At 55.3% G+C, this 27,549-nt stretch overlaps 2 protein-coding genes and 1 long non-coding RNA gene across 8 annotated transcripts in view; 2 read left to right on the top strand and 1 right to left on the bottom strand.

Moving 5' to 3' along the window:
• Positions 1–11,814, bottom strand: LOC114018047 (uncharacterized). Its single transcript, XR_003563450.2, has 3 exons — positions 11,725–11,814; positions 1,817–3,087; positions 1–687 (listed from the first exon to the last, which is right to left on the bottom strand). It is a non-coding gene; the product is annotated as an uncharacterized LOC114018047 (long non-coding RNA).
• SLC45A3 (solute carrier family 45 member 3) overlaps positions 1–16,629 on the top strand; it is a 31,036-nt gene extending 14,407 nt beyond the window's left edge. For both annotated transcript variants that reach the window (XM_055728058.1, XM_055728059.1), the window contains 4 exons: positions 4,793–5,220; positions 5,479–6,312; positions 7,845–8,110; positions 11,620–16,629. In XM_055728058.1, coding sequence (XP_055584033.1) covers positions 5,073–5,220; positions 5,479–6,312; positions 7,845–8,110; positions 11,620–12,075 — 1,704 coding nt within the window. In that variant the 5' untranslated portion in view covers positions 4,793–5,072 and the 3' untranslated portion in view covers positions 12,076–16,629. The remainder of the gene's footprint in view (positions 1–4,792; positions 5,221–5,478; positions 6,313–7,844; positions 8,111–11,619) is intronic.
• A 3,277-nt stretch (positions 16,630–19,906) lies between these two features.
• LOC106631666 (Krueppel-like factor 15) lies at positions 19,907–26,855 on the top strand. Of its 5 annotated transcripts, XM_055727861.1 has the most exons (4): positions 19,907–19,986; positions 21,608–21,690; positions 22,670–23,711; positions 26,461–26,855. In XM_055727861.1, exons 3-4 carry the CDS (start codon positions 22,777–22,779, stop codon positions 26,636–26,638), a joined length of 1,113 nt encoding a protein of 370 aa, XP_055583836.1. In that variant the 5' UTR covers positions 19,907–19,986; positions 21,608–21,690; positions 22,670–22,776; the 3' UTR covers positions 26,639–26,855. The 5 variants fall into 5 exon arrangements, 4 of the variants coding, with proteins under 4 accessions (XP_055583836.1, XP_055583838.1, XP_055583835.1 ...); XM_055727863.1 differs by lacking the exon at positions 21,608–21,690; XM_055727860.1 differs by having other exon boundaries at positions 21,608–23,711.
• Positions 26,856–27,549: the final 694 nt, after the last annotated feature.

The following is a 27,549-nucleotide window of genomic DNA, read 5'->3' as shown; positions in this document are numbered from 1 at the left end:
TTCAAAGTCTGTTCGCATGGGCACACAGCAACGCCTGCGCCGGCTGATGGGAGGCGGGAGGTGGGTGTCTGCTGACACTGGGGTTGCTTTCTGTAAAGGAGCCCGTGCATGTGACATCACCCGTGAATTCAGCCCCGTTTCCACGTGCGTGTCTGTGCCCTTGCTGGGGCACAGCTCAGACCAGGGGTTTCCTCATGCAGGGCCCTGCTGCGTCTCTGTGCCACAGTGAGCGCAGGAAGACGTTTGTCAACGCTTCTGCTGTGTGTGAACGAACTCTGAGTAGGGGAAACGTGTGAACTCAACCTGCTGGCCCATTGCCTTTAGAGAAATGGCCCCTGAGAAGCCGCTTTCCCTGGTTCCATCCCTGCTCCTTCTCCTTGCTCCCTGCTGGTGCTGCTGGGGGAGTTGCACCCACGGAGGCAGCCTGCCTGGCTGCTCCCCGTTCTTCTGGGTGCTTGAGCAGGAGAGGGGAGAGAGGGCAGGAGACACCAGGGCTGCAGGAGGTGCCAGCCTTTCAGCTTTGGTTGCCGGTGCTGAAAAGCCTGCTCTGTGCAGGTGGGTGGCAGAGAGCCCTCTCCCCTCCGGTTGCCTTTGTCCGGCATCTGCTGCTTTGCTCCTGCCCCCAGGACCCGCCCTCCTACCTGGCTGCCAGGTGAACCAGCCTCTCCAAGTTGATCTGTTGTTTCTCTGCAGAGAAAGGAAAAATTTGGTTTGCAAGCTTAAAAGTAAAACAGAAACCCTGGGTTTCAAGATGCTTTACTTCTCCTTGGGGAGGGAGAGGAAGAGCAGAGGAAGAGCCTTAATGCTCAGCAGCAGATGATGTCCCCATGGCATGACAGCTTGGTGAGCAGCTGTGAAAAAGCCCCACATGTGGCTCCCTCCTGCTGCTGTGTGCAGGAAAGCTTACACAGAGGGGCTGCTGTGGCCCTTTCGGGGGGGTGGGTGTTATCCTTGCCAAGGCACTTGGCATTGTGCTCCATAGGGAAGGACAAATACTGTCCCTATGGTAGAAGTTTTGGGAAGCTGAGACCACAGGGCATGAGGTGCTTGCTTTCGTGCGGCTTTTTGGACCAGCCACCCCCCACCCCCTGCCAGACTGTGCAAGGTCTCCCCAGCACAAGATGCCAAATCCCACTGGGCTGGACAGGCTGTTGGGTGTGATGTGCAAATGCTGCTGTTACACCAGGATCTCCCAGTCAGGAGATGTTTCCCTGCCTCCTTCCACACCAGGACAAAGCTATAGAGCACCAGCACCAAACCAGTCCTCCTGCATAGTATGCCAGAGGAATTGTCCTGGGAGAGATTAGTGGTTTAAATGAAGTGTTTGGTTTTGCTGCTGGGGCTGTTATTTAGAGCCAGACTGTTACCTGCAAAGCTGCAGGGAACGTCTCATTATCTATAAAACGAAAATAACAATTCCCTGTACTAAATCTCTCTCTGCTGCCTGTTTGTGAAGTGCCAGCGAGACCAGCGAGGGCAGGTAACAAATTTTAACGGCAGGGCAGTGCTTTGGGCAAAGTTCAGGTGTGAACCCAGCCCTGGAGTTTCCTTCGGAGCTGGAAGCACGGTGCAAACGGCAGCTTCCCAGGGCTGGTGCCTGCAGCGTGTGTTTGCTCAGCGCCTGATGCGAGGGGCTCAGGCGCAGGTGTGGTTGTGGAGCTAATATAATATAGTAACGTGGTGTTATCAGGAGGCAGGGAGGGCCCTGAAACCAAACCCGCTCGGTTCCACCTCTGCTTGCCTGCAAACTACTTAAGTAGCTTTTCCTGAATGCTGTGTGCCGCGCTGGGCTGGCTTTGGGGAGCGCAGGGATCACCTGTCACCGCTCAGCGCCGAGGAGGTGAGTCCCGGCTTCTGCCGTCCTTTCAGCCTGGCCTCCCAAACCCTCCTTTTCCATCCCTCTGCCTCTTCCTTACAGAACAACTTGTTCAGATGATTTTCCTAGTCTGCGCTGGTATTTCTTTCCAGCTAAGCCAATCCGTCTCTCTGTATCCCATGAAGAAAACAAAGTCATTGATGGGTGTTGGGACAAAATGCCATTTAAACAGAAAAGGGTTCAGAATCGGTTGCAACTCTGCGTATAACTTGGTTGCTGTTGTCAGCTTCTCATCTCTGGCTGTATGTGAGTATTGCTTCTGGGTATGCTGGGTTTTATTTTTTTGTTAAAGCCCTCTGAGGGTGTGGGGAGGGGAAGAGACAGGTCTTTTCTTAGCCATTGACAAGAAATTCAGCCCCTCTGCCTCAAAACTGAAATTGTCAGGCAGTGGGGGAGACGGACAGATTCCTGCTTCCTCCCCAGGGCTAGAGGTGACGCTGCAGTAAAAGGGAAGAAACCCATTTTTATTTCTCTGTGCGTGTGAGACATCTTTTACTTAACGTTTGGGGTTTACCTTGGGCTAAGCCCCCCTCTGCAAGCCTTCCAGACCCTGGACTACAGCAGGCAGTGGACATTAAGCTAGACCTGGAAAGGAGATGTAAACTGATGGTGGCTCGGTTCACTTTGGTTTGTGAGTCTGCTTCCTCCAGCGAATAGCACCGAGGCTTGCGCTGCTGGAGCTGCAGGGCTGCAGCTTAAATTCCTATCCCAAGGCTGTCAGCCAGCTGGGCACCCATCACAAACGAACAAGGCTGAGACATCCTGTGTCTAGCCCACATCTGAGAAAGGTGGTTGCTGCCCCCAATCGCTTCCTTGCAGATAGAAGGCATCTGAAGCAACACAGAGCCTATCTGGGGTCTCCAAGCGTTCCTTTGAAGTCTTATCGTGCGATTAAAGGAAAGCTGCTGCTGTTCCCCTCTGCCGTTAGCTTGCTGTTTGACCTTGGGCAAGTTATTTAAATGTTCACGGTTATTAAAAGGAGGTATCTTTTGTGACAGTCGAGGTCTAAGCAAGTGTGGAGGGGGAAAGTGAGGGATCCTGGAAGGAAAATAGTATTTATTGTGTGTAATCGGCAGCCCGACAACTCCTCAGCTCAGGAGTGGTGTGTTTCCTCTGCAGCGGCGAGAGGAGAGTGCGATGCTTGCATCTTTGTAAAAACCTCATGGCCACGCTTCCAGCTTCACCCAGTCATCTCTGTATGAGTTATTTGGCTGATGGCAAAGAGGGGAAGAAAGAGAAAAGTGAGAAAGCAGGAAACTGCCCCAACTGTACCTGTTTACTAACACTTGCGCCGTGATGGAGGTCCAATAAACACGCGCGCTCTGTGAAGTTAGGGAACGCTACTTTGCAGCACGTTTGGTGATAACCTGGAGATTTCCCTCTGCCCAGTGCAGCTGTGGCAGAGCTGTGGCCCGGGGCACTGCAGGTTCAGCAGCCCCTCCTGCGCACCCACTGAGCACCCCGCTCAGCCCCCTGACCAGCCGCCCTGCCAGGTCCCACCCGGCTCTGCCAGGCATGGCAAAGGCGAGTGTTGGCGGGGACGTGCCCTGTAGGAGCCTTTTCCTCTCCGCTGCAATGGAGGCAAAGAATTTAGTGGGCTGCAAAACTGGATTTTCTCCTCGTTTCTTCAGATGGGTTCCCTCTCTGCAGCTAAGGAAGGGAAACGATGCACCAGCCGGCTGCTCTGGCGTGCGGGGTGCGGGCAGGCAGTTACGGGGGGAAACTCCTCCTGTGTGTCTCACGTTCTGTTCAGTCCCCTTCATCCAAAGACCCCAAAGCACTTGGGGGCTGCACTGTGGTGGGACAGGAGGCAGAAGCGTCTCTGCAAACTGGGAACATGCTGCACAGTCCAGAAATGGGTCATAAGCTGAAGGACATTCAGGCTGATGGGACCCGTCGTGCCTTGTTGCCACAGGGCAACTCGATCAGGGCTCATTTAGGGTGAGAAGTCGGAGGACATGAACCCTGAGAATTAGGCAGCAAGTTGGTTTACTCCTGAATTAATGTCTTGCTAACTCCTTCTACCTTTCCCAGAATAACTACAGACCATCTTTCTGAGATGCTTTTAGCAAAACAGCAGTTTGGTGGGCTAGATGCTGGCAACCTTGCAGGATTTCTTTTGTTCGTAGACTGACATAGTGGCAGGCTCATAACAGGTTACTAAGAAGCATCTGCTTACTCTTGCCTTAGCTGCTTAGTCCCTGTCCTGATCTGGTGGCCTCTCCCCTCTGAAGAAGGCTGGAGAGAGGGAGCATGTTACTGGGCAAATAAATGACTCAGACTAATGAGTAAGGTAATTGCCATTCACTGTTAGATGAGGCTAAAGTGGGTCAGGTTTGTTTGTGAAACTCCATGGAGGCACCATCTGTTCTCTGCGCCCCATCCCAGGGGCTGGAGGCAGGATTGGGGTGAAACTGCTTCCCTGGGAGCCTGCAGAGCAGCACGGGAGATGCCCCGGTCATTAGGAGCGGTGTGGGTCTCTAGAGATGACCCTGTGTGACTGCAGGCGAGTGCCTGCAGCCCTGATCCTCCAAGTGGGCTCTTAATTGATTTCACTGGGAGAGGGGACCCTCAGTCCTTTTGTCTCTCTGCTACAACTGCCCATCTATAAGATGAGGCCGGACAGGACACTGAGAGGTCATTAGACCTCCCTCAGCCCGAAGGCAGGATTGGATTTTCCCAAACCGTGTCTGACAGGTGCCTGTCTCACCTGTCACGAAACCTGGCACCGATGTAGTTTGCATCTTTTAACCCTGCCGCTCTCCCAGATGTCCCCTCTTCATCGTCCTGTGCCTGCAAGCCTGCCGGGAATGGGGAGACTCTCTTTCAGGGATGACATGTCTGCATGATACCTGGGTTTTGCCCTTTCCCCTGCCCTGGACCGCACTGTGCCTAACAAGCTCTCTCTTCTCTCAGACCACAGCACGTGAGCAGGAGGGGAAGCCTGGGGTGGGATTCCTGCCAGCCCACGGCCAGACCCCACAGTGCTGGGGCCACATCTTGCAATAAGAGGAAGAGGAAAAGACGGTTCATTCACCGTTGCTAAAAATGGGAGACAGCATCTGTCCAGCAGACCAGGAAGGGAAGCTCCAGACCTTGCCTGGGGGGCATCCCCGGGAGTGCCACAGCCGGAGCGCCACAGCCCTGTGGCAGTGAGGGGTGTCGGGGCAGCGTGGCTCAGAGGACCTGGCTCACCATGCTCTTCCACAACCGCAAGACCCAGCTCCTGCTGGTCAACTCGCTGACGTTCGGCCTGGAGGTCTGCCTGGCAGCAGGGATAACCTACGTGCCTCCGCTGCTGCTGGAAGTGGGTGTGGAGGAGAAGTTCATGACCATGGTTTTGGGTAGGCAGTTCGTCTCTCGTCTTTGAGGTGCTTGTTTCCCCTTCGAGACTGGAGGGTGTGGGCTAATGAGGGCATGGAGGCTTGCCTCTGCGGGGTGGTTGCAAGGCTGCTGTTTGGTCAAGGGCAGCTTTGGAGGAGGGGGCTGTGACCCTGTGAAGCTTAATGAGGTCCTGAAGCATCCCAGGCTTTTTATACAGAGCATGCACACCAGCGTCCTCCAGATCTGTCCCCCTAACGCCACCTCTTTCTCTTTTCCAGGGATAGGACCTGTCCTTGGCTTGGTTTTTGTCCCACTGATTGGATCTGCCAGCGACCACTGGCACAGCAGCTATGGCCGAAGGCGGCCTTTCATCTGGATGCTTTGCCTGGGAGTCCTGCTGAGCCTCTTCGTCATCCCACATGCCAGCAGCCTGGCCAGCCTGTTTGCCCTCAACACTCGCCCGCTGGAGATTGCCTTCCTCATCCTGGGCATTGGGCTACTGGATTTCTGCGGCCAGGTCTGCTTCACACCGCTGGAGGCCCTGCTCTCAGACCTCTTCCAGGAGCCAGACAACTGCCGCCAGGCCTTCTCCATGTACGCCTTCATGATCAGCTTGGGGGGCTGCATCGGCTACCTGCTCCCAGCCATTGACTGGGGCGGCAGCTTCCTGGCCCCGTTCTTGGGAGGGCAGGAGACCTGCCTCTTCAGCCTCCTTGCCATCATCTTCCTCGGCTGTGTGCTGGCCACACTCTTTGTGTCGGAGGAGGCGGCCACCCCGGCAGATGTTCTGGATGGCCCAGCGCTGAAGGACGCTCCCCCTAAGCCCTCGCCTCCTGCCTGCTGCTCTTGCCAGCTCTCCAGGAGCTCGTGTCTCCTGCAGGCCAGGCATACGATGCAGGCCCTGAGAAACCTCTGCACGCTGGTGCCGCGGCTTCACAGCCTCTACTGCCGCATCCCCAAGGTCATCCGGCGCCTGTTTGTGGCCGAGCTCTGCAGCTGGATGGCACTCATGACTTTCATGCTGTTCTACACAGACTTTGTTGGGGAAGGGCTGTACCACGGCATCCCCAGAGCCAAGCCGGGCACGGATGCCAGGCGCCACTATGATGAAGGTGAGAAGTGAACCAGCTACTCTGAGGCTGCAGCACGTGTTCCCTAGGACAGCAGTGTTTGGTGGAAGCTAGGAATGAGCTCAGCTCTGCTTGTAATGTGAAATAGTTACAGGAAAGTAGACTTTACAGATGGGTCAGGAAAAAGCATTCCCCCCCGGCTCCCAGAGCATTACACAGTGGACCAAACAGGGAAATTTTTTTGTCCTGTGAGTTACCCAGCAGAGAACTGGATCTGGCAGTGCAGCCCTGGCCTGGGGCTGAATTGTTAAGAGGCAGAACAATCTGGCAGGTTGTGCACTGAACAGGATGGATCCGGCTCTCTCTGCAAGCTGTGGCTGCTGTTGCCAGCTCCTTTCACTGCTTTTCCCTCCTTTTTACATGAGGGGTGATGGTGCTCCCCATCTCCTGGAGAGCAGGGGCTGGAAAACCAGGACATGCTCAGTGGCAGTGCGGTGGGCTTTGCTGCATCTTCCTTTCATGCTGCTGTGAGATTCCCATCTCACATCTGGATCTGGGGAGCCCTTGAGCAGCTTCCCCAGTTCTCACCCTCTCTCCAATGCTTTCTGATAGCGCTCACCGCTGGAATCTGTAGCTGCTGTGTCCACATCATGGGATGCTGCTCGCTGTGACACGTTACCTGCCTACTGTTGTTGCCTGCTGTGGTGTGCCAGAGCCTTGACTCGCTGCCCAGCCCTTCTTTTGCTCTCCCTGATCTAAGTCTTTTATTGTCGGTGGCACCTTCCTGGCCCTCCTCCTCCAGCTGTATATCTTGCCCTCTGAGTTTTCCACTCACTGCCTCCGTGAGCTCTGCAGTACACTGCCTCTTTGTGCTGAGTGTCTGTTTAACTTAAAGGGAGCTTAATTATTACTTAACACTTGCACTGTATAGCTTCCAGGAGGTCAGGACTCCATTGTGCTAGCTGTCATAGAAACATGTGTTGAGTAATGATCCTTACTTCAAAGAGTTAATGCTTTTAATTCCCTGAAATCTGATAGATCTTTGCAAAGGGTAAGGTCTGGATTGCTACCGGATAGTGCAGTCATTTAGGGGGTGTTGTATACTTTACCTTGGCTTAAGCACAATTCCTTGCTCCTTTTGTTCTGTTGCTGGTTTTGGCATCAGATAACAGCAGATCCTGGTTCATAAGCAGGTGACAGATCCTGCCTCAAGAGTAGGAAGGTGCAAACAATGGACAACGGCTTCCAAAGAGAAGAATGGCATTGGGACTCCCATCTCCCATTGCCCCTCTGGTTAGACTGGGGTGCCCAGGAGCAAGCGTAGGAGATACTCGCTGCTGGTGGAGGGTGGGAGCTGCAGGCTGGCTGCTGCAGCCCTGCGATACGTTAGGTGATGCTGCTCTGCTTCCTGACTGAGCCGTGCGGTTCTTGGGGCTCTTTGCAGCTGTGCTGCACTCCGCAGGGGCTGTACTGAGCTGGGCACCCAAGGAGGGGGAAGGGGACCAAAGGTGTTTGGCTGTGTGACGCCTGGGGGTAGTCACCGTGTGTCTGTCACCATCTCTGCTTACCTACAGGTGTCCGGATGGGTAGTTTGGGCCTCTTCCTGCAATGCATCACATCCATCTTCTTTTCGACAATCATGGACCGGATGGTGAAGCAGTTTGGGACGCGGGCGGTCTACCTGGCGAGCGTGGTGTTCTTCCCCGTGGCTGCCTTCGTCATGTGCCTTTCCCACAGTGTCATCGTTGTTACCATCTCAGCTGCTCTGACGGGCTTCACCTTCTCTGCACTCCAGATCCTGCCATACACACTGGCATCACTGTATCATCATGAAAAACAGGTAGGGATCCGCGCCAGGGGGCAACGTGCCAGGTAGCTGTGGGGACAGCTTGGCCAGCCTCTTTTGCCACTTGTAGCTGGTACAGTCAGTTCAGCCCATGGAAGAGAAACGTATGCCTGTGTGCAAAGGTTTTCCACATGTGCCTCTTCTCTCCAGGCTGTGTCTTCTCTGAAGATTCATCTGAAATGGAGGAGCTAAGAGAGTTTAGCGTCTCCTTCCTTAGGCATCCCCTGCTGGCAACAAGCATATTACGCAATTTTAAAAAGTGGGGAGGCAGTAAGATGGGAGAAATCAGCTAGGGTTGGTGTATCAAAAGGGGCGCCCTGTGATTCTCTGTGTTCTGCATACTTTTAGGGAACCTGGTGCAGGTTAGTTACACCTGTGTGCATTCTGCATCCAAGTCACATCTGTAGCACTGCCAACCTGAGGTGCTAAAAGTCTCCAGAATTTTCAGCCCTTAGAGGTCCTGCCTTCCAATTTTTGTCCGTAGCATGAAGATCAGTAAAATGAAAACCTGAGGTTCTTCCTATTCCCCTAGCTCCAAGAAAAATAAACGTTGTGAAACTTTTGACACCAATACAAAAGCTAGTAATCGTGTCCCACAGATGTTATCCTTGTGGAGAAGTCCTAGGAGGTTCCTGAGTTGCACAGTGGATTAATAGGAGTTTCTCTTGTGCTGCAAATGCAAAATTAATTTGTGGTTTGAGAGCAGCTCTTTCATCCCAATAGCAGGCGGTTCATGAAATAAAGTAGGAGATTTACCACAGGCATCCAGATGTTCACATTGAACAAATACTTGTGACCAACCCACCCCAATTTGCATCAGGCACCCTGTCAAAATAGGGGTAGGAGGGAGTGTTCTGCTTTGCAAAAACTCAGCTTGGCTGGGATCTCCCATGGACATAATATCAAGAGGATGAAAACCAAGCTCCACAGGCTGGGAATGTGAAGGCCACATGCCCAACTGTTTGTCAAAGGCTTGACAGGGAAGCGCTCATAGTACAATGAGGTGTGGGTACAGCTGGGTTTGGCCTCTCTGTTGCCCTAACTCGAAAGTTCCTCCTTCCTTTACCAACTACTTTGCGGCAGGCTGCAGGGAGACCCCACAAGAAGTAGTCCCCAAAATGCCTTTTGTGGAAAGTTGTCCAGCGTCCCCATTTCTGTTCTGTCCTTTATTCTTATACTGTTGGAATCTGTCATCGGTTTTGTTTGCCTTCCCTCGTTCCTGCTTCCTCTCTTCCCTCTCTTTTTTTTACTCCCCCCCCCCACTTTAAACGCTCCTCCTGAAGCAAATCAGCAGAAGGGGCATCCAGAGTGGCTGTTGCTTCCACCCTGTGCGGGATCGTTGGCGAAAGCCTGCAAGGCCACCTCAGCTGGAGCTCCTTGCTGTGCACAGGCTGTGTAAGTCACTCTGCTCTCCTGCATGTCCTCTCATCTTCGCATGGCTGCTAAACCTCGTCTGGAACAGGAGGAAAAGCTCTGCATGTTCTAACAGCGCTTGAAAGCTCGGTAGAGGTGAGATGCATGGTGAGCACTCACACCTTCTGCAGGAGGTTGGGGAGAGCTGGGTTCCTTGCTCCCACCGCTCCCCATCAGCTGTAGAGGCAGATGAAGTTTTTGGTTGAGGCACCGGTGGCTCCTGTGGTTGTGTCCTGTGTTACAAGGGGTGGTTTTAAAGCCTAAGTTCTCACCAAGGTCATGCCTGTGAGTATCTAAGTCGTTTTCTCTAGATCTAAATTCTCTGCACTGGTATTTTTAGACGCTCCAGCCAGGACTCGTGTATCTCTGAAGTCCTAGTCGGCATCAGTATAGAAACGAAGCAATTGTGGCGTGAGCCTTTAGGGCAGCTCAGCAGGGTTCTGGAAGTGTCAGTGTCAAGTGCAAAGGGCTGGAGCTGCGGGGGACATCCTAGTCTGGCTCACGCTGTGCCCTTTCTGTGCTGGGTTTGAGTTGCTTTGCAGCGTGATGGCAGTAGGAGGCACGTGGGAGGATTTTGAAGCTCCGCGCAAGGTGAGCGACGGTCATGGGTTGATGCATTTAAGCATAAATTCATGAGCCCAGGCAGAACTGAGGAGCTGAGGGTGTAGTGAGCAGCTGAGCAGAGCCCAGGTAAAGCTTTTGGAAGAGGACTGCTGTTCAGGGAAATTGTTCTCGTCTGGTTTCTCTTCTCAGATTGAATCTGAAACTGTTTCTGCTACAGATCTGCAGCCATGGCCTGGGGCGGCATGAAGGGAGACAGGCTGGTGCTGACACACACCGGGGCAGGGCTGGGTGTAACTGGGTGGGTGCCAGGGCTGCGGGAAGCATTGGGATGGCCTGCAAGAGAGCTGGAGTGCCCACACGCTCCTGATCCGTGTCCAGGTCCCACCTGCAAAAGGAAGTTCAGGCAAGCCCCTCTGAGCCCTGCGGGGGGGTACGGTGCTCTCCAACAGGTGCTGTTTTTTCCTTTTTCTTTTCTTTCTTTGTTCAGTCTCGTGCAGATAATGGATTAATGTGTCCTTCGTTATCTGCTGTACCCCATGCAGACCAGCGGTTGTGCATAATTGCAAGTGCCCTGGAGTTTTAAAGCTGGAGCTCTGCAGCATTTTTGCTGTCTGCACGTGACTGCCCATTATTTGTTGGTGTTAACCTGGAGAGCTTTTTGATCCAAATAACTCTGTGAATACTGCTTGAGTGAGCCGTGCCCCAGAGATCTCACAGGTTGAGCAGAGCGAGGCTAAAAAACGTGAGAAGAAAAAGATTCTTGTTCTTGCCCCCCACCTTTTCTAGCCTGAGTGAGGAGGCGCAGGTCTGGCAGATGAAGCAGCTCAGCTGAGGTCATGCATGCACGGTCTGTTGCAGAGCTGAGAACAGAGCTTTTTCCTGAGTTCCCAGCGCTGTGCCATCCCGGCTGGTGTTGGAAGTGTCCCACGTGCTAAGAAGTGGCTGTGCACCCAGGGCTCTGAACTGTTCGCCTGCCCGTTGGAGGGTTTGGGTTTCCCAGTCAACCGTTTTATAAACGCTCCCGTTTGCACCGGAGGGGACGGTCTGGCTTTGTGATAGCTCCAAGGTGGGCTCTGGCCCTTTGCTCCTGGCCTGCAAGTGTGCGCCAGCGGCTGTCGGGGTGGGATGAGCTGTAGTTGGTGCCCAGATTCCCGTGGCACCCAGTGAGGAGGTGACAACCCAGGGCTCAGCACAGAGCCTGGGCTGACTTTGGGGTGCAGCACTCTGCTGAGCCCCAGAGCTTCAGCACAGCAAAGGCACCACTTGGCCAGATTCCCCCAGGGAGTCAGGGTTGCTTTGAACCCCACGCCAGTTGGGAAAAGCCAGGCTGGCTCCTGGAGCCCATCTCACATGGGCCAGGCTCTCTGCAGGCGCTCCCCACCTCCAACAGCCTGACCCAGTGCACACAAAGCACAGAGTGGTTTTGCTCTCTTGCACAAAAATTGGGGCCCCCCCTGCCCCCCACCTCACTTGCTGGGCTCCACCCTGCCGACTCATTCCTCACGTGCCCTTCTGCTTTCCCCCAGGTATTTTTGCATAAATACAAGAGCAAAGAGGAGGGAGATGCAGCTCGACTGGACAAGAAATCAGCCTTCTCCAAAGGTCTCCTTTCCAGCCAGAAGCTGCCTTACCAGAATGGACACGCTGGGAGCCTCTTCTCTTCTTCCTCCTCTTCCTCCTGCCCTCCAGCTGCCAGCTCGGCTCTGTGCGTCAGCTCCTCCTGTGACGTCTCGCTTATGATGATGGTGGGAGAACCGGACTCGGTGGCTCCTGGCCGAGGGATCTGCTTGGACCTGGCTATTTTGGACAGTGCTTTCCTCCTCTCTCAGGTTGTCCCCTCCCTCTTCATGGGGTCCATTGTCCAGTTTACACAGTCAGTGACTGCCTACATGGTGTCAGCTGCCGGCTTTGGCCTGATCGCCATTTACTTTGCAACCAAAGTTGTCTTTGATAAGAGTGACATGGCGAAGTATTCGGTGTGATGTGGAAAGCGCCGGGGCGGCGCGCGGGTGCCTGCACGTGGCCATACGAGGTGTATGTGTGGTGTTCACGTGGCCACCACGGGAAGCCTCGTGTGGCACCTGCTCTCCCCATGCCACAGCCCCGGGGGCGGGGTAGTTCTGGGGCTGGGGGCAGGAGACATGCAGCAGGGCTAATCTCAGGTGTAAATATGAGGCATCGGGGCATTGTGCTTCGGGCCATCAGTGCTTTCCAAAGGTGCCTTGATCAGAAGAAAGCACTGCACAGCCAGCACCAAAGGGGTTATACAGGGGAGAGACAGGAAAGGACTTTTCCTTTAATAACGGGTCGTGTTTGTGAACAGGAGAGGCGGTGGTATGGGAAGGGGGGGAGGGAATCATTGGCTCTCCTGTTTTCCAGTTATAGCTGTATCCTATTCCCCCGCTTGTAGTTTTACTCAACTTCTTGAGCAATACTTCTGCAAATAGGACACTGGGAGGAGTTTTCTTTGGAAAAAAAGATGGGTGGCTAAGGTTTGGCCGTGGAGCAAAGGGGGTGCGTATGTGTGCACACACGCTTCCGTCCTTCCCCACCTCTGTTGTGACTGGGAGAAACCATTTAGGAGAAAAGTTACTATGTCTTGTTTTGGAAAAACAAGTAACGTTTCATTAGGACCAGTTCCAAAAAGTGACTTACCTTTTACCTATGTACCAAGTTGCATCAGAGGGAAAAGACTTCTTAACTTTTTTTTTTTTTTTAATGATTGTTTTTAGCTTTCTTCACACAGTTCTCAGTAGCTCTGACCTCTCACTCCCCAGTGCTCAGAACTGCTGCCTGCCTTGTCCCCTAACAGATCTGTGCCTCTTCCACACCTGGCCACTAAAAGATGCTGCCATATCACAAGGGAAATCTGTTCTCAGGAGGTTTTATGTCCTGTGGCAGCAAAGTAGACCAGAAGGGGTTTGCTGCAAGGCTGCCTGGGAGCAAGTGTGCCAGTCCAGAGGGGCTGGGGGAGTTGCTTCTCCGCTGATGAGTAGCTGGACTCGGCAGCAGTCACTGCTGGCGTAGGTGCCTGGAGTTGGTCGCTGGCTGCGTCTGTTTTCCCTCAGGAACGTGTCCCCAGAGCAGCTTTCGAGGCCAGACTCCTCTTCCCAGACAGAGGCTGCCAGCTGTGCTTGCCGGCTGGCAGGAGCACACCTTGCAGGGAGCGCAGCCCCCTGCCCAGCACCGTGGCAGAATTAACACCTTGCCAGCATGCCCAGGGAGGCTCCTAAAGCAGCATCATTAACAGGAGGTGGGTGGGATGAAATGTGCCTGCAGCCGCTCTGGCAGCTGCTTCAGAGCAGGGTGAGCTTAGTTCTTGGGGGCTGGACAAACGGAGCAGGACAGAAACTCTTGATGCTGTTTACACCTGTGATTTGCTGATCCACATTACATATTTACTATGTTAGACTTGTTTGGGCTTTTTGAAATTTGTTTGATTTCTAGACAGGAATCGAGATACTGTTACTGAGGCACAACATAAACACTGTTAGAGTAAGGCAAAGTGCCTCTTGCTCCCATAGCACTGGGACCAAATGCTTCTGGATGGTTCCGTCTGCTGAGCTCCCAGGTGTGAGTCATCTCCCACGAGCAGATCGTGTCCCCTTCTGGCCAGTCCCATTCCCCATAGGACTGGACCAGCTGGAATAATTCTGCTGGTGGCAGATTTCTGCCACTCGACTACTCATACACTACTCATAGTCTAGGGTCCTGGCCCGCAGTCACCACGTAGACTCCAAACTGCCTACGGAGCGTGGAGGAAGGCATGAATTGGTCCTTTGGAGGCCAGGCTGTGAGTATGCAGCTGTTCAACGGTCCTTAACTGTGGCTGCTCTAAACAAAGTGTTTGTGACTAATTTTTCTGCGGAGGTGTGTGGGCAGTGAGAGGCGCTGGTGAGGTTCGGCTGAAGGGCAAAATGTTGCTATTTTTGCAAGATCTTGTCAGACTATTCCTTGGCGTGGAAGCAAGGTTACTCCCCTGCTGTCTGCAGACGAGTCCTGGGAGGGCTTCGAAGTTTTTTAAACATTTCTTTCCCGTAAAGGGTCCCTGTTTTTGTGTTATTTCTTCTCAAATTATATGCCTACCAGCCTCCCTTTCCCACAACAAGGTTTGTGTGCTGAAATGCAGCTGTTTTGGGGATGAATTTGGCAGCTGCTTAACCACCTACGGAAACAGTTTCTCATCTGTACTTCCTACCCTGGTCTCTGTCCTCTTCATGCTTCAGGAGGATGCCTTTGAGGCAACATGTTCTTGCCAAAGGTGGGGTGTTTCTTGGATGAATGCTCCCAGTGGTCAGTAACCTCTGCCTCAAAATTTTTCATGGGTCCCTACCTGAGTGCTGAAGAATCCTTTATTTTTATTTTGTTCTGATGTAAAATGTGGGGAACCTTCACAGGTGGAGGCTGCTGTGCTGTTAAGTGCTTTTGATAATTGAGCCATTTTGTTTAAGTGCCTAAAGAGTACTTGCACACCAAACTTCAGGTGTACGGGTTTGAGGATAAAGGTCTTGGAAACTTCATTACAGACATCCAAGAGATAAAACGGTGGGCTGGACGGGGAGGCAGCCTTCTTTTATAATGTTCTTCAGTTTGGAACATGAAAGAACGAGATGTTGCAGTTCTTGATCCATAACTTGTCTGTCTCTCAAGAGGAGAAAACTTCAGCCTGCCAGATACCTCGGCTGACCTGCCCTCCACGTGCTGAGGTGGCTTTGGTGCAGCTGTCGCTGGTGGATACGCTGAGGTTTGGGCTCACGGCACGTGTAGCCTGTGCCTTGGCTGAGCTGGACAGGTTAGTATTAGTGTGGGGAGGGTCTCAGACCTGTCCTTCACTGAGAGACCAAGCGTGCCTTTGGCCCCCCTGTTCTCCCATCCCCTTCGTGGCGCCAGGTCACGGACTTGTCACCCGGATCTCCTCCGCAAATCTGGTGTCTGCTTCTGGAGTGTGGGCTCTGATCTCACTGGTCCTAGGAGAAGGCAGGCTGGGGTTTTCCAGTTTTCTCATAGATCAGATATGCTTCCAGGGAGGTGCCTGCTTTTCCTTAATTTATGTTCAGAAAAGACAGCTGAGTGACCGAACTTGTGGCTCAGCAGCTGGCTGCTCTTGCTCTTTGCCGCCGTGTCCCTGATGGGTGCCCATCATCTTGCTTTGACCTGACCTGTGCCCGGGCTGATGACGGAGCTCGTTTCTCTGGAGCTGGCTGATCCAGCTGGAGGGACACGATCCAGCCTGAACCAGGGGCTCCTCACCCAGTTGTCCTCTGGCTGCACTGCTTTTGCTTTAGCCAGTTCAGCAAGTATGAGAAGGGCTACTTGATTATCCAAGAGACTCATTTCTCCCCTACCCCTGGCAACCTTCTTCCCATTTCTCCATCTGGAGTGAAACCCTGCAAATTCAGTAATTGCTCCTTCCCTTCTTACCCTCCTGTTCCATCAGGAGATTCGGGCTGTTTGCCCTGGATGGGTGGTGGGCAGCTGGGGGGCAAGGGGAGCAGCTTTCTGCGTGAGAGTTCAGTGGGGAGGAAAGACAAGGCAGCAGCCTCAGAGGAGAACAGAGAGAGATCAGGGTAAGGGACCAGGAGGAGAGGGGGTTCCAGGGAAACCTGAGTTTTGTAGCTGTGTGAAGGACCAGTATGGGACACTGGCTGGAACTGGGCTGGCTGTGCCCCGGACACCGGCCTTTGGCACTATGCTGGTGCCCTGGCAGTGGGTGAGAGCATCCCCCTGGTTACAGCCTCGCCCTGTCCATAAAGCACTTCATAACCCTTCGTGCTTGTAACCTCACGCCAGCGCGATGCCAGCCCGTCGCACGAGCTGGCTGCACAGACTGAGCTCAGGTCTGGAGCTGGGGGGTCAGCAGCTGCCTCCCCCACACCCACAAGGGCCCTCTCCGTGTGCTCTGTTATTACCAAAAGCCTTTCTTCCTAGTCCAGGCTCTCGCTGGGGCTGACAGGAGAGGCATTTTCCAGAGCATCTGTTGAGAAACTCCTTTCTTGGTGAGATTTGTCCTTTCCGCCTAACCCAGCGTGCTGCTGCTAAGAGCGGCTTCTCTGTGTCAGGGTCACGTACAGACCAGCAAGGGACACAGGCACGTTCTAGTAAAGGTAAGCGCATCCCTTACATGTTGTCACTGACAGAACCTGTGTGAACATCGAAATCTCCCCAGGACTTGATGATGCTGTACAAATCACAGGTTGCGGTACGAGCTCCTCGGAGGCGGTTACCGTGAGCTTTTCTGTTTCAGGTAGTAGGTGCACTTCTACGTTCTGCTCACGGGTGAAGCATGCTGTGCCTCTCCTTTCCTTCTGGGAGGGGGGAGCAGAGGGGGGGAGGGAGAATGTCTTTAATGTGAGACTTGTGAATCTCAAGGTTAGGGAAGGATGGATGGATGCTGTTTTTCCTTTTGAGATCATATACTGTCTGCCAGATGTTCATGTTTTATTTATTCAGTAGAGTAAATATTTTGTATAAAATGTAAGAGGAAGGCTATTATAAATTTTTATGAAAAGGAGGAAATAAAAGGTGTTTAAATGGGACAGCTGTGTGTGTCGCTAAACCGATGGCATTGCAGGGAGCGCCGCCAGGTGGCGCCACGAGCGCTGCGGTGAGGGGCGGGGCCGGGGCGGGGGCGGGGCCGGGGGACGCTCGGTGTAGGGCTCCTCCCGCCGGTCACCGAGTATCCCGCTGGTCACCGGGCCCGGTATCCTGCTGGTAACTGGGCCCAGTAACCGAGCATCCTGCTGGTAGCCAAGCATCCTGCCACTAACTGGGCCCAGTAACCGAGCATCCTGCTGGTAGCCAAGCATCCTGCCACTAACTGGGCCCAGTAACCGAGCATCCTGCTGGTAACCGAGCATCCTGCCACTAACTGGGCCCAGTAACCGAGCATCCTGCTGGTAACCGAGCATCCCGCTGGTAACTGAGCATCCTGCCACTAACTGGGCCCAGTAACCGAGCATCCTGCCACTAACTGGGCCTGGTAACCGAGCATCCTGCTGGTAACCGAGCATCCCGCTGGTAACTGAGCATCCTGCCACTAACTGGGCCTGGTAACGGAGCATCCCGCTGGTAACTGAGCACCTGCCACTAACTGGGCCTGGTAACAGAGCATCCCGCTGGTAACCAAGCATCCTGCTGGTAACTGGGCCCAGTAACCGAGCATCCCGCTGATAACCGAACATCCCACCAGTCACCAGGCCCAGTAACCCAGCACTGGGCCCAGTCATGGAGCATTCTGCTGGTAACTAGCCTGGTAACCGAGCATCCTGCTGATAACCAAGCATCCTGCTGGTAACTGGGCCCAGTAACTGAGCATCCCACTGGTCAGTGGGCCCCATAACTGAGCACCGTGCTCATGGACCGAGCATCCTGCTGGTAACCAAGCACCAGAGCTGTGGACATAGCATCCCACCGGTAACCGAGCATTCCACCAACCCGCTTCCCTGCCTCTTTCCCCACTGAGCAGGCGGGCAGGTAGGTGCGGAGCCGCCTGCTGTTACCTGTGGCAGCGCTTCAACGCGTTGTGCGTGGAGCTCGGGCGTGAACATCCCCCTCACTCCGCTAGGTGCTGTGCGAGCCTCGGGGAAAACGTGCTCCCTGCTCCAATCCCCAGTAATTCTGTGCCACAGTGTAAATCAAAGCCGGTTGTGTGTGAGCCCTGCGGTGTGGCGGTAGGTACAACCCGAGGGGTTGGAGGAGCTGAGGTGGTCCCTACAAGGGATTTAAGTATTATCAGCACTTACAAAGGCTGCGAAGCGGAGGCGCGGGATAAGTGACACCCAGCGCACAGCAGCGAGTCGGGGCAATGGGGGGCCCTTTCCAAATGACCACTCGTCTTCATTGCTGGGGTGGCTTTGTTTTGTTTTGTTTCTGTTTTTCAAATGTGAAGCCTTACTGCAGGTTTTGTTCAGGCTCGAAGTCTCATGCTTCTTACCAAGCGGAGAAACGCTGCGCTGCCTTGTGCTTATGGGGTAGGTAACAGAAATTCCCTCGTTTTGCAGAGGTGCTGCTTGCCTGGGAATGTGCTCCTGCTTGGAAAGATTCAATCCCAACCCCCCGTCGCCATCAAACCCTACCAGTGGTCCTAGGTAAAGGCGCTTCCCCCCTCTGGTCGGTGTTTGCCACGGGCTGGGGCACCCCGCTGTCATTGTTGTGACTCTGGTGCTTTTGCCCGTCGCAGCCGCGTGCCCCTCGTGATGCCACGAGGAACACCGTGCGTTCCCGAGTGACCCCGTGATGCTGCAAGGAACACCGCGCGTTCCTGAGTGACCCCGCGATGCCACGAGGAACACCGCGTGTTCCTGAGTGACCACACGATGCCGTGAGGGACACCGCGCGTTCCTGAGTGACCCTGCCAGCCTGGAACGCCGCTTGCTGCTGGCACAGGATCGGTCCCCAGCGGCCTGCGAGCCACCCCTTGGTGTGGTTCTGTGGGGCTCAGCCTCCGTGTCAGAGGGGACCCCAAGGCCACCCTCAGCCCTGTCCCTCAGGAAGCCACCAGCTGCCTGCGAAGCCACGGCAAGGACAGGTGGCCTGGTACAGCTCCTGGTCACCGCAGCCGCCCCCAGCGCCACTGCCCTGCCAGGACTATTCCTTCGGTGATGGAAAAGCCGGGTCCAAACCGTGCCAGCAGCGAGCATCGCCGCTGCCTGCTGGGGCTCGACGCTTTTCTCCTGAAACCTTGGAGACATCTGGGATCGCTTCCTGCTTCCCGCTTCCCACTTCCCGGCCGATGGACGGGGCGAGGAAACGATGGTGAACGGCGGCAGCGGCCGGGGCATCTCCTGGGGGACCAGCCCCAGCACCCCGGGACAGCCCGAATCCCGGCGGCCCGGGCAGGACCCGCACGGGGGGGTTCAGGACCGGGCTGCCCGCTCAGCCCGGGGCCGTGCCGTGCCGATCCGGGCCGTGCCGTGCCGATCCGGGCCGCCCGCTCAGCCCGGTGCCGTGCCGGGTGCTGGCCGCACACTCAGCCCGGTGCCGGGCCGTGCCGGACTGGGCTGATCCGGGCCGTGCCGCGCCGATCCGTGCCACCCGCTCAGCCCGGTGCCGTGCCGGGTGCTGGCCGCACACTCAGCCCGGTGCCGGGCCGTGCCGGACTGGGCTGATCCGGGCCGTGCCGCGCCGATCCGTGCCACCCGCTCAGCCCGGTGCCGTGCCGGGTGCTGGCCGCACACTCAGCCCGGTGCCGGGCCGTGCCGGACTGGGCTGATCCGGGCCGTGCCGCGCCGATCCGTGCCACCCGCTCAGCCCGGTGCCGTGCCGGGTGCTGGCCGCACACTCAGCCCGGTGCCGGGCCGTGCCGGACTGGGCTGATCCGGGCCGTGCCGCGCCGATCCGTGCCACCCGCTCAGCCCGGTGCCGTGCCGGGTGCTGGCCGCACACTCAGCCCGGTGCCGGGCCGTGCCGGACTGGGCTGATCCGGGCCGTGCCGCGCCGATCCGTGCCACCCGCTCAGCCCGGTGCCGTGCCGGGTGCTGGCCGCACACTCAGCCCGGTGCCGGGCCGTGCCGGACTGGGCTGATCCGGGCCGTGCCGCGCCGATCCGTGCCACCCGCTCAGCCCGGTGCCGTGCCGGGTGCTGGCCGCACACTCAGCCAGGTGCCGGGCCGTGCCGGACTGGGCTGATCCGGGCCGTGCCGTGCCGATCCGTGCCACCCGCTCAGCCCGGTGCCGTGCCGGGCCGATCTGTGCCGCGCCGGGCACTGGCCGCCCGCTCAGCCCGGTGCCGTGCCGTGCCGTGCCGTGCCGTGCCGTGCCGTGCCGTGCCGTGCCGTGCCGGGCGCTGGCCGCCAATGGGGCCGGCGGCCGGAGCCGAGCCCTCGGCGGGGCGGGGCGGGCCGGGAGCCGCCCCCGCGCTGCGGGAGCCCGGGGCCAGCATGGAGCGCAGCCGGGTAAGGGGGCGCGGGGGGCGCGGGGGCTCCGCTCGGCGGCTCGGCCCGGGGGGCTGCCCCAGCCCCGGAGTGGCTCGGTGGGGCGAGCTCGGCCTGGCCCGGGGGGCTTCATCCTTTTTCCCTCCCTCCCCGGGGATGAAGCCAGCCGCCCAGCCAGGCTCGGTGCCCTCGGCCCCCGGGGGTCCCAGCCTGCTGCTGGCTCGGTGCCCCGCGCGGGTCTGGGGGCAGCAGTTGGTGCGGGCTGTGCTCACACCGCCTTGTCCTTGGCCAGGGCGAAGCGCGGGGCATCCCTTCATCCCCCGGGACCCATGTGGCACATGGCGCCGGCGGTGTCCGGCTTCTCGAGCGCGGTGGTGGCCCAAAGGGCTTTGGCAGCCCAGGTTTTGCAGGGACGCTGTGTGTGTAATTCAGGGCCCTGAGGAGGTTACAGGCGTTTGCTCGTGGCGTTCAGTCACGAGAGGAGAGTTGGAACCCTCGGCTGCATTCCCAGCTCCTGCTTGTTGGCTGACCTTGGGCAAATTACTTTTTCTCCATGCGCTCAAGCTGCGCACATGCTGATTTCATACAGTAATTCAGTGCTCTTGGGGATCTGAAAAACTATAGGAATAGAAATGCAAAGCGAACCTTGAAAACGACATTGACCTTGTCTTGTAGCCTGCTTCACTGAAGGCCAAAGTCAGGTCTGTATTTTCTTGCAGTAGCTTATCTGGGATGATAGTGCTGCTGACGTGCATTTTGCAAAAATTCCAAGTTACAAGGTGCTGACACCTGTAACGGGGATCTGTGAAGTCTGTCGGTAACCGAGCCTGCCACCAGCTCACGCGTTTCTCCTTAGCATTGCTCTGCGAGGTAGCATGTTACTGTTGCCCCCACTTTGATGGGAAACCGAGGACCAGAGCACGCCAGCAACTACCCCAGGATTGCACGAGAAGTTTGCAGTGGAGCAGACCTGATCCGACCTCCTCAGTCCTGCTCAGATCTCCTTAGTCCCAAGCCAGCAGCTCAACCACCGGACCTTCTTGCCCTCTGGTTGCGCTTTTCTTCCTATTGTTAGTTCAACAAAACTGCTCACTCTGAGTTTGCAAGACACATACTAAATAAGGCTCCCGAGTTAAGGAGTTTATAGTTTAATTAAGTTGTCTTGGGGGCATACTGAAGGGATGGAGACTTCCTGAGCTGCTCTACAAGGAAACCTTGTTGGAAAATCCGGTATTAAGACTTTGTGGAAGAGGTAAACAGAATTGTTTGGTAGCCAGAGGGGGAAGGCTTTTCGAGAGTCAGAGAAGCAGAGATCAGAAGGAGATCATAAAACTGGTGTGGAGGAAGGAGTGGAACTGAGTGCTGCCTTGAAGGTGATGGTTCAGAGCACGCACTTGTGATGAAAACTTGAAGCCTGAAGGTTGAGGTTGGCCCAAACACCTTCCTCACCTCACGTGTGAGCTGTGATTGTCTCTGCTCATCAGGACTTGGTGCAGAGCCATGCTGGAGATGGGCTGTGGGACTCCGAGCAGTGTGGCTTCTTGCTCTTGGCAGATTTTGAACGATGTGGGGATTAATTCTTCTTAAGGGGAAGAGCCTTTATATCACATCCAGGCTACTGCTCAATATTTCCCTTTCCTAGCTCTCAGGACCCTGAGGAGTAACAAGGACTGGCTCGACTGGTTTGCAGCTCCGCAGAGATCTCACGGACTCACTCTGGAAAAGGTTCTTAAGGGATTTTGGCATGGGTTTTCTTTCTCTTGGAAACTCACTTTCTGCATTACATGTAAGAAGATCCTGCATTCTTGGGTGGTTTAGGTGCTGCAGGAGCAGGATGTAGTCCCCAAGCTGCCTCCTGGCAGGGGCAGGGACGGTGCATGGCAGCTCGGTGGGTGCTGGGGCTCTGTGCTCACAGCCCCGTGACCCGCAGGGTTTGACGTGTTGAATCGTGGGGAGCCCAGCCACCTTCTGGAGACCTCCCAGGTCTAACCTGGAGGTACTGCGATCTGTTTTGAAATGTGGGGGGGGTGTCCTCAAGGGCCCTGTGAGCTGACCCCAGACAGGCTGTCTGCGATGCTCTCTGGAGGTGTGACGGAGCTGGGGCAGACCTGCCTGAACTGGCTCTAAACTCGCTGGTTCAGGCACCCATCACCAGTGTAACCACTGGTGAACGCTCACCGGAGCCCCGAGCAGTTTGGCAGCCGGCACTCTCATCCCTGTCTCGTTATCTGTTCCCAAACTCGTTAGCTTTAATCCAGCCATGATAGATCTGCGTCAGGGTGTGGTTGTTACCAACATTTGCAGCGTGGGGAAACCAGCACCCTCGCAGGGATCTCAATTAACTCCTAGTTGTAAGCCACAAGTCATCCTCTCTGCCATAGCAGCACATACCTGCCCTCTGGCGTAGGTGGAAGACGGATGAAGTGTTTCACTGTGTATTTTTACCTTAATAAAACTCCCCAGAGAAGTTTGCTTCTGGGGGGAATCTAGCTCTTTGCCGCCTGTTGGCATCCTGCGTAGGAAAATGGTAAGCATGTGTTTCTTGAGCAACAGACTCTTTAAAAACAAAGGCCACCGACTAGTTTTGATGTTTTCTTTCTAATGCACAGTCCATTTTATTCAAAGGTTGAGGTTTTCTTCTTTGTTTGTTGTTTGGTTGGGGTTTTTTTGATTTGGAAATAACCTTGGTGGTGTTCCCTTGCAGATGAATGAAGACTTCCCCAGCCTCAGGAGCCCCCGCTGAGCTCTTGCGGAGGCTTCTGATCTGGCCAAGCCAGGAGCTGTGTGTGGGTAGAGTACGTGAGTCAACAAATGGTCTCTGTGAGTTGCCAGGAGCTGCTGCCCTCCTTGACCAGCTCTTCCCTGCTAGAAAATTTTGCCAGTGCTCTGCATCGCAGCATGCCGCCATCCCTTCTGCCAGGGCACGGCAGCGAGAGGGTGTCCGGCCACCTAGAAGGCTCTGGCCACCTCCTTGCGGGCACCACTAGCCACTCTGCAGGCACCCCGCTCCCCCCAGCCGGTGCAAAGGGGGAAGACACAAAACCCCAAGCCACTGTCTGCGAGGCTCACCTCAGGCTGCCTGATTTCTGTAGCAGCCTCTCCCAGGACTTCATTCCCACCCTGGAGGAGATTGAGGAGTTCCTAAGGGAGAAGGCTGAGTTCCTCAAAGAAGAAGCAAGTGAGCTTCACCCAGGTGGAGGGAAGGTCGGCATCAACTCTGAGATCAGCTTAGGTAGCTCTGGGGGACAGCCTGTCTCTGGTGTTGCTCAAGAAGATGTCTCAAACGCTGCTCAGCCTGGAGGGACAACGGATGGTAGTGACCAGGCAGTAGCTTCTGGGAGCATTCCTGTTGTCCTCCAGATCCAGCCTCTCCAGGTGGACAGTGGCATCCCGCTAGCACAGAGTGCTACTGGTGGTGTGAGGGTGGCCCAGCTGGTTATCAGCTTGCAGGGCCAAAACCTGTCCCTCCTCCCTCAGGTCCAGCCCCCTGTAACCATCATGGACCAAAAGTATGTCAAAATCGCCCCCCTGCCGGTCACCATGAGGCCAGGGGCACCGGGGGATGTGCAAGAGGTGGAGGCAAACCCCAAGCATCACAAAGCCCCCCCTTCCCTCGTCCGCATCCACAAGTGCTCGCACCCGGGCTGCGGCAAGATGTACACCAAGAGTTCCCACCTCAAGGCTCACTTTCGTCGGCACACCGGTGAGAAACCCTACACTTGTGCTTGGCCCAACTGCGGCTGGCGGTAAGTGGGAGCCGCGGGACCGTGCGGGTGGGTGTCCCCGCCAAAGGCCTGCCGTCGCTTGCAGGAGAGCTCTTGGCTGGTGGAAAGCCAGGATAAAATCACGAGTTTTCTTTCCCGAGTGAGTTATAGATGAGAGCTGGAAGGAGGCTGAGAGGAGTAGAGTTTGTGGAGCGCTTTGGGGAGTTTTCACTCAGCCCAAAAGTGCTGAAAACCTCCAGCTGGGGGAGGCATAGCTGACACCCTCCCCCTTGAACACCCCAAATCCCCCCTGAACTGGATGCCTAAACACCCCCTAGCAATACAGCTTTACCAAATGATGTTGGTTATTTATATTACAACAGCGTTGGTTATTTAAATTTAAATTACAACAATTTTGCAAACTTTCTCTGTCTAGTTCAGGACAATTTCTGCAGTTGGGCTACAAAAAAAGGCTTTTCCCATTAATATTTGTCCCAGGAAAGAAGAGTTTCAGTGCTTCCTCAGGAGCCAGTGCATATTCTGTGTTTCTTTAGCAACCCTTTGCTTTCTCTTGCTGTTTGCCTGCCCTGGCTGCTTACATCCCTCAGACACCTGTGCGCTTGTAGCGTATCTCCATGCTGCATTTACTTTTGTTTGCTCTGCACATGACGATGGTTGTCATTTTCTTTCATCTGTCTTCTCTAAATTAACCCTGCTTTATAATCTTGCTGCACTTCTCTGATTATTTTTCTGCTGTGGTGTTCTCTTCCTGGCACTGCGTACCCGTCCCGGCGGGGCAGGATGCTCAGTACAGCCTTTGGCAAGAAGGGCTAATAGTCCTCGGGTCCTGCGTATCACTTTTCATCAGCAGATCTCAAAGCATATCACAAAGCAAACTGGTGCTGGCAGCCCTGAGCTTTCCTGGTTCCTTGTGCAATGCTTTGGCATACACGGCTGCCTTGTTTCCCCGGATGGTGTGTTATGGCTTCTGTCTCAGGCTGGTGAAAGTCTGGAATGTATGAGACTAGATCTGAATGTTGGGACTTCTTCTTGCCAAGCTGCCGTCCCTTTGCCGTCAGCAATTGTCCTTCCATTTCACTCACAACCGCAGTACATGTTGGCAGCTGTTGGCTCCTTTTCCAGTACCAACCAGTACTGCTGAATCCTCCCGGACCTGACGCTCAAAGCCTGGGGATTGAGGAAGGGGACAATGGCAACCACACAATCAACACTTTTCCCTCTGGAAAGGAGGAAAGGGATGGTGCTAGCCTGTACAATAGCATCCTGCAGGCTGTCCACTGAGTCACTGTGCTCTGCTCCGCTTGCGGCCCTGCCCTCCGTCTCCATGGGAGCAGTTCTGCTGTCGAGTGATGTACTCAGCCATGGCTGGGGTTCTCCGAGCCTTCCTCCCTTTTCTAGATGTGGCCCTAACTGTAATAACATCATTTCTCCTGGCCCTGCTTTCTGTGAGGAGCTGAAACCTTGGAACTCGCTTCTCACAGCAAAGCTGGAAATGAAGTCAGCGGTTTGCATGGAAGAGCTGAGGATGGCCTTGGGACGCGTTTTGTTTTTGCGGAGCCTTTTGTGAGCAGCCGCAGTATTTACCATACCAGGTGTGAGCTGGAAATCCTATCGCTGGGAGTCTGGGGTTACAGCTGAAGCTCCTTGCTTTGTGCTTCTTTGCGTGGGCATGTTTCAGCCAGATGGAAAAACCCTTCCGTCCTAATACTCCTGCCATCTGTGTTGGCTCCTTAGAGGCAGAACAGGAGTAAATCCTGTCCAGCCCCCCTCTCCAGCACTCCCCCGACACTCAACATGCAAAGCGTGCTGAAGTCACACCAGCTCCCAGGCTTTCTTGAGACCTTTGAGGTGGCACTCATAAAACAGCTGCAGACCAGCTTGCTGCAGCTGCCCCCAGGTCTGGATCTGTGCGTGCCAGGAAGGGTGCAGGAGAATTAACCATGGGGACATGCATGTGGTTAAAGGGACTTCCCAGGCTGATCTGCTCCAGGTGTGGAAATTACACAGACCAGCAGTCTGAGCTCTGGGTACTCCTGTGGTCCTTGTTGCTGCATCCTCAGAACAGCAGTCAGCTTGCTTTGGCACGGAAACCTCTGCTTCTGCGCTCCAGGCTGGGTGCATTTTCTTTTCCTCCCTTGTGCTTGGTATTTAAACCAGCTCCTCTCTCCCCAGCTCCCAGCCCAGCCCAGGCTGACAGTGAAAACTCACTGCCATTCTGAGAAACAAGGGAATGCTCGGAGTCTGCAGGGAGAACCCATGCTCTCCGAGGAACATCGAGCCTTCTCTCAACAGCGATGCTCTTTTTGGCTTGGTGAGGGAATTACAGTAAAGCCTTTCTACCCAGGCTCCTGAACGGTGACCTCCAGTTGCTGCCAGCCTGGGCTGATGCCCCAAAAAGCCATTTCTCTCAGCATCTGGCTTTGGGGCTGTCAGCTTCCAAAAGGTTTCAGCAAGTCTGAAACAACTGAAGGAAGTAGGTGGACAAGTGTCCCTTAAGAGCAGTGGAAAGAAATGAAGATCTCAGTGAATTATTTTCCTCTTCCCTATCTTTCCGTCACTCCTTGGAGGGGTTTCTTTCTTTCTGTTCCTCCAGCAGGAGCCTGGAGTGCCTCACTGGTAGGTGGGATGCAGCAGAGCAGAAGTGACCTATCTAGGGTCACTCAAGAGGCGGTGGCAGAGCCAGACCTCAGCCTCCCACGTGCCAGGGTCCTCGTTCCCTGTCCTGTCTAGCAGCAAAGGCTGGATCCACCATGCTTCCCTTCTCCTACAGGTTTTCCCGCTCAGATGAGCTCTCCCGACACAAGCGCTCCCACTCCGGTGTCAAGCCGTACCAGTGTGCCGCTTGCGAGAAGAAGTTTGCCCGCAGTGACCATTTAGCCAAACACGTGAAGATCCACCGAGGCCAGCCGTACAGCCAGCGGACGCTTCATGGCGGCAGCAGAAGTTAAATCTTGCTGCTCATCCTTGTGAGGCTGAGTCCAGGAGCCCTGAAGCCAAGCAAACAATGCAAAACCCACTACACTAACGAAGAGAGGGAAATGACCCTAATGAATTATAGGAGATCCGGTGTTATGCCTCTCTCTGTCCGAGGATGTCACATATTCACAGCCTGTTTCTGGTACCACTGTTCCTCTCTTAAATATACGTGACGGAAACACAAGATAATTCAGGGTGAGCGTGTGTGTGTGTAGGGAAGTGGGGCTGGGGGAGAGGACAGATTTACAAGGTGCCTGTGCACAGCTCGTAGGTGTCACCCGCCTGCAGCAGCATGACAGGCAGCATGTGGCTCCCAGCTGGCTGTCCCCACCGTGGGTCATCCCTTAGGCAGCTGCGAGTCACACCGGCATCCCAAGGCTCTGCATCGGCAGCGTTCCAGAGACGGGCAGGGAGGGTTCGTTCTGGACTCACACAGAAATCCATACGATGAGCTCACCTGGCAGGGTGGCATCCAGGCAGAACCAGGGGGGGATGGGGGGTTGTGTTTGTGTCATGCAGCACCTGTGGGGGCCTGAAGGCAGACGTTGGGGACGGCTTTTCTGCTGCGGTTGAGGTGGTGGTTGTGTTGTCCTTAACTCTGCTTTTCTGTGTTGGTGGTTTTTCACCCGGCTGGCACCGGGTGCGCTGGCGTCCTTGGGGATGTGACATTGCGGCTGCAGTTTGAGGGGGGTGGGAAGTGCGTCTGTTCGGCTCGCTCAGTGGTGCGTGTTGAAAGGCCACCAGGAGACACGTAAGTAGCAGCAGCAAACTCCGTGTTTACATGCTGGCGTGAAAAAGCAGCGTTATGGAGAGACACCAGTGCGTATGGAGCCGGAGGGGAGCAGCACGCTCCGGTCAGGGGGAGCAGTGCAGCTCACAGGTT

This window comes from Falco cherrug, chromosome 16 (genome assembly GCF_023634085.1).
Source record: "Falco cherrug isolate bFalChe1 chromosome 16, bFalChe1.pri, whole genome shotgun sequence".
Lineage (NCBI taxonomy): Eukaryota > Metazoa > Chordata > Aves > Falconiformes > Falconidae > Falco > Falco cherrug.
Note: the sequence above shows the minus strand (reverse complement) of the source record. Positions and strands in the feature narration are given on the sequence as shown.

Excerpts from the sequence above, each read along its gene's own strand:
- LOC106631666 (XM_055727863.1), top strand. The coding sequence starts at position 22,777 with ATGGTCTCTGTGAGTTGCCAGGAGCTGCTGCCCTCCTTGACCAGCTCT. Across the intron at positions 23,712-26,460 it reads TGGCCCAACTGCGGCTGGCG|GTTTTCCCGCTCAGATGAGC; the intron begins GTAAGTGGGAGC and ends CTTCTCCTACAG.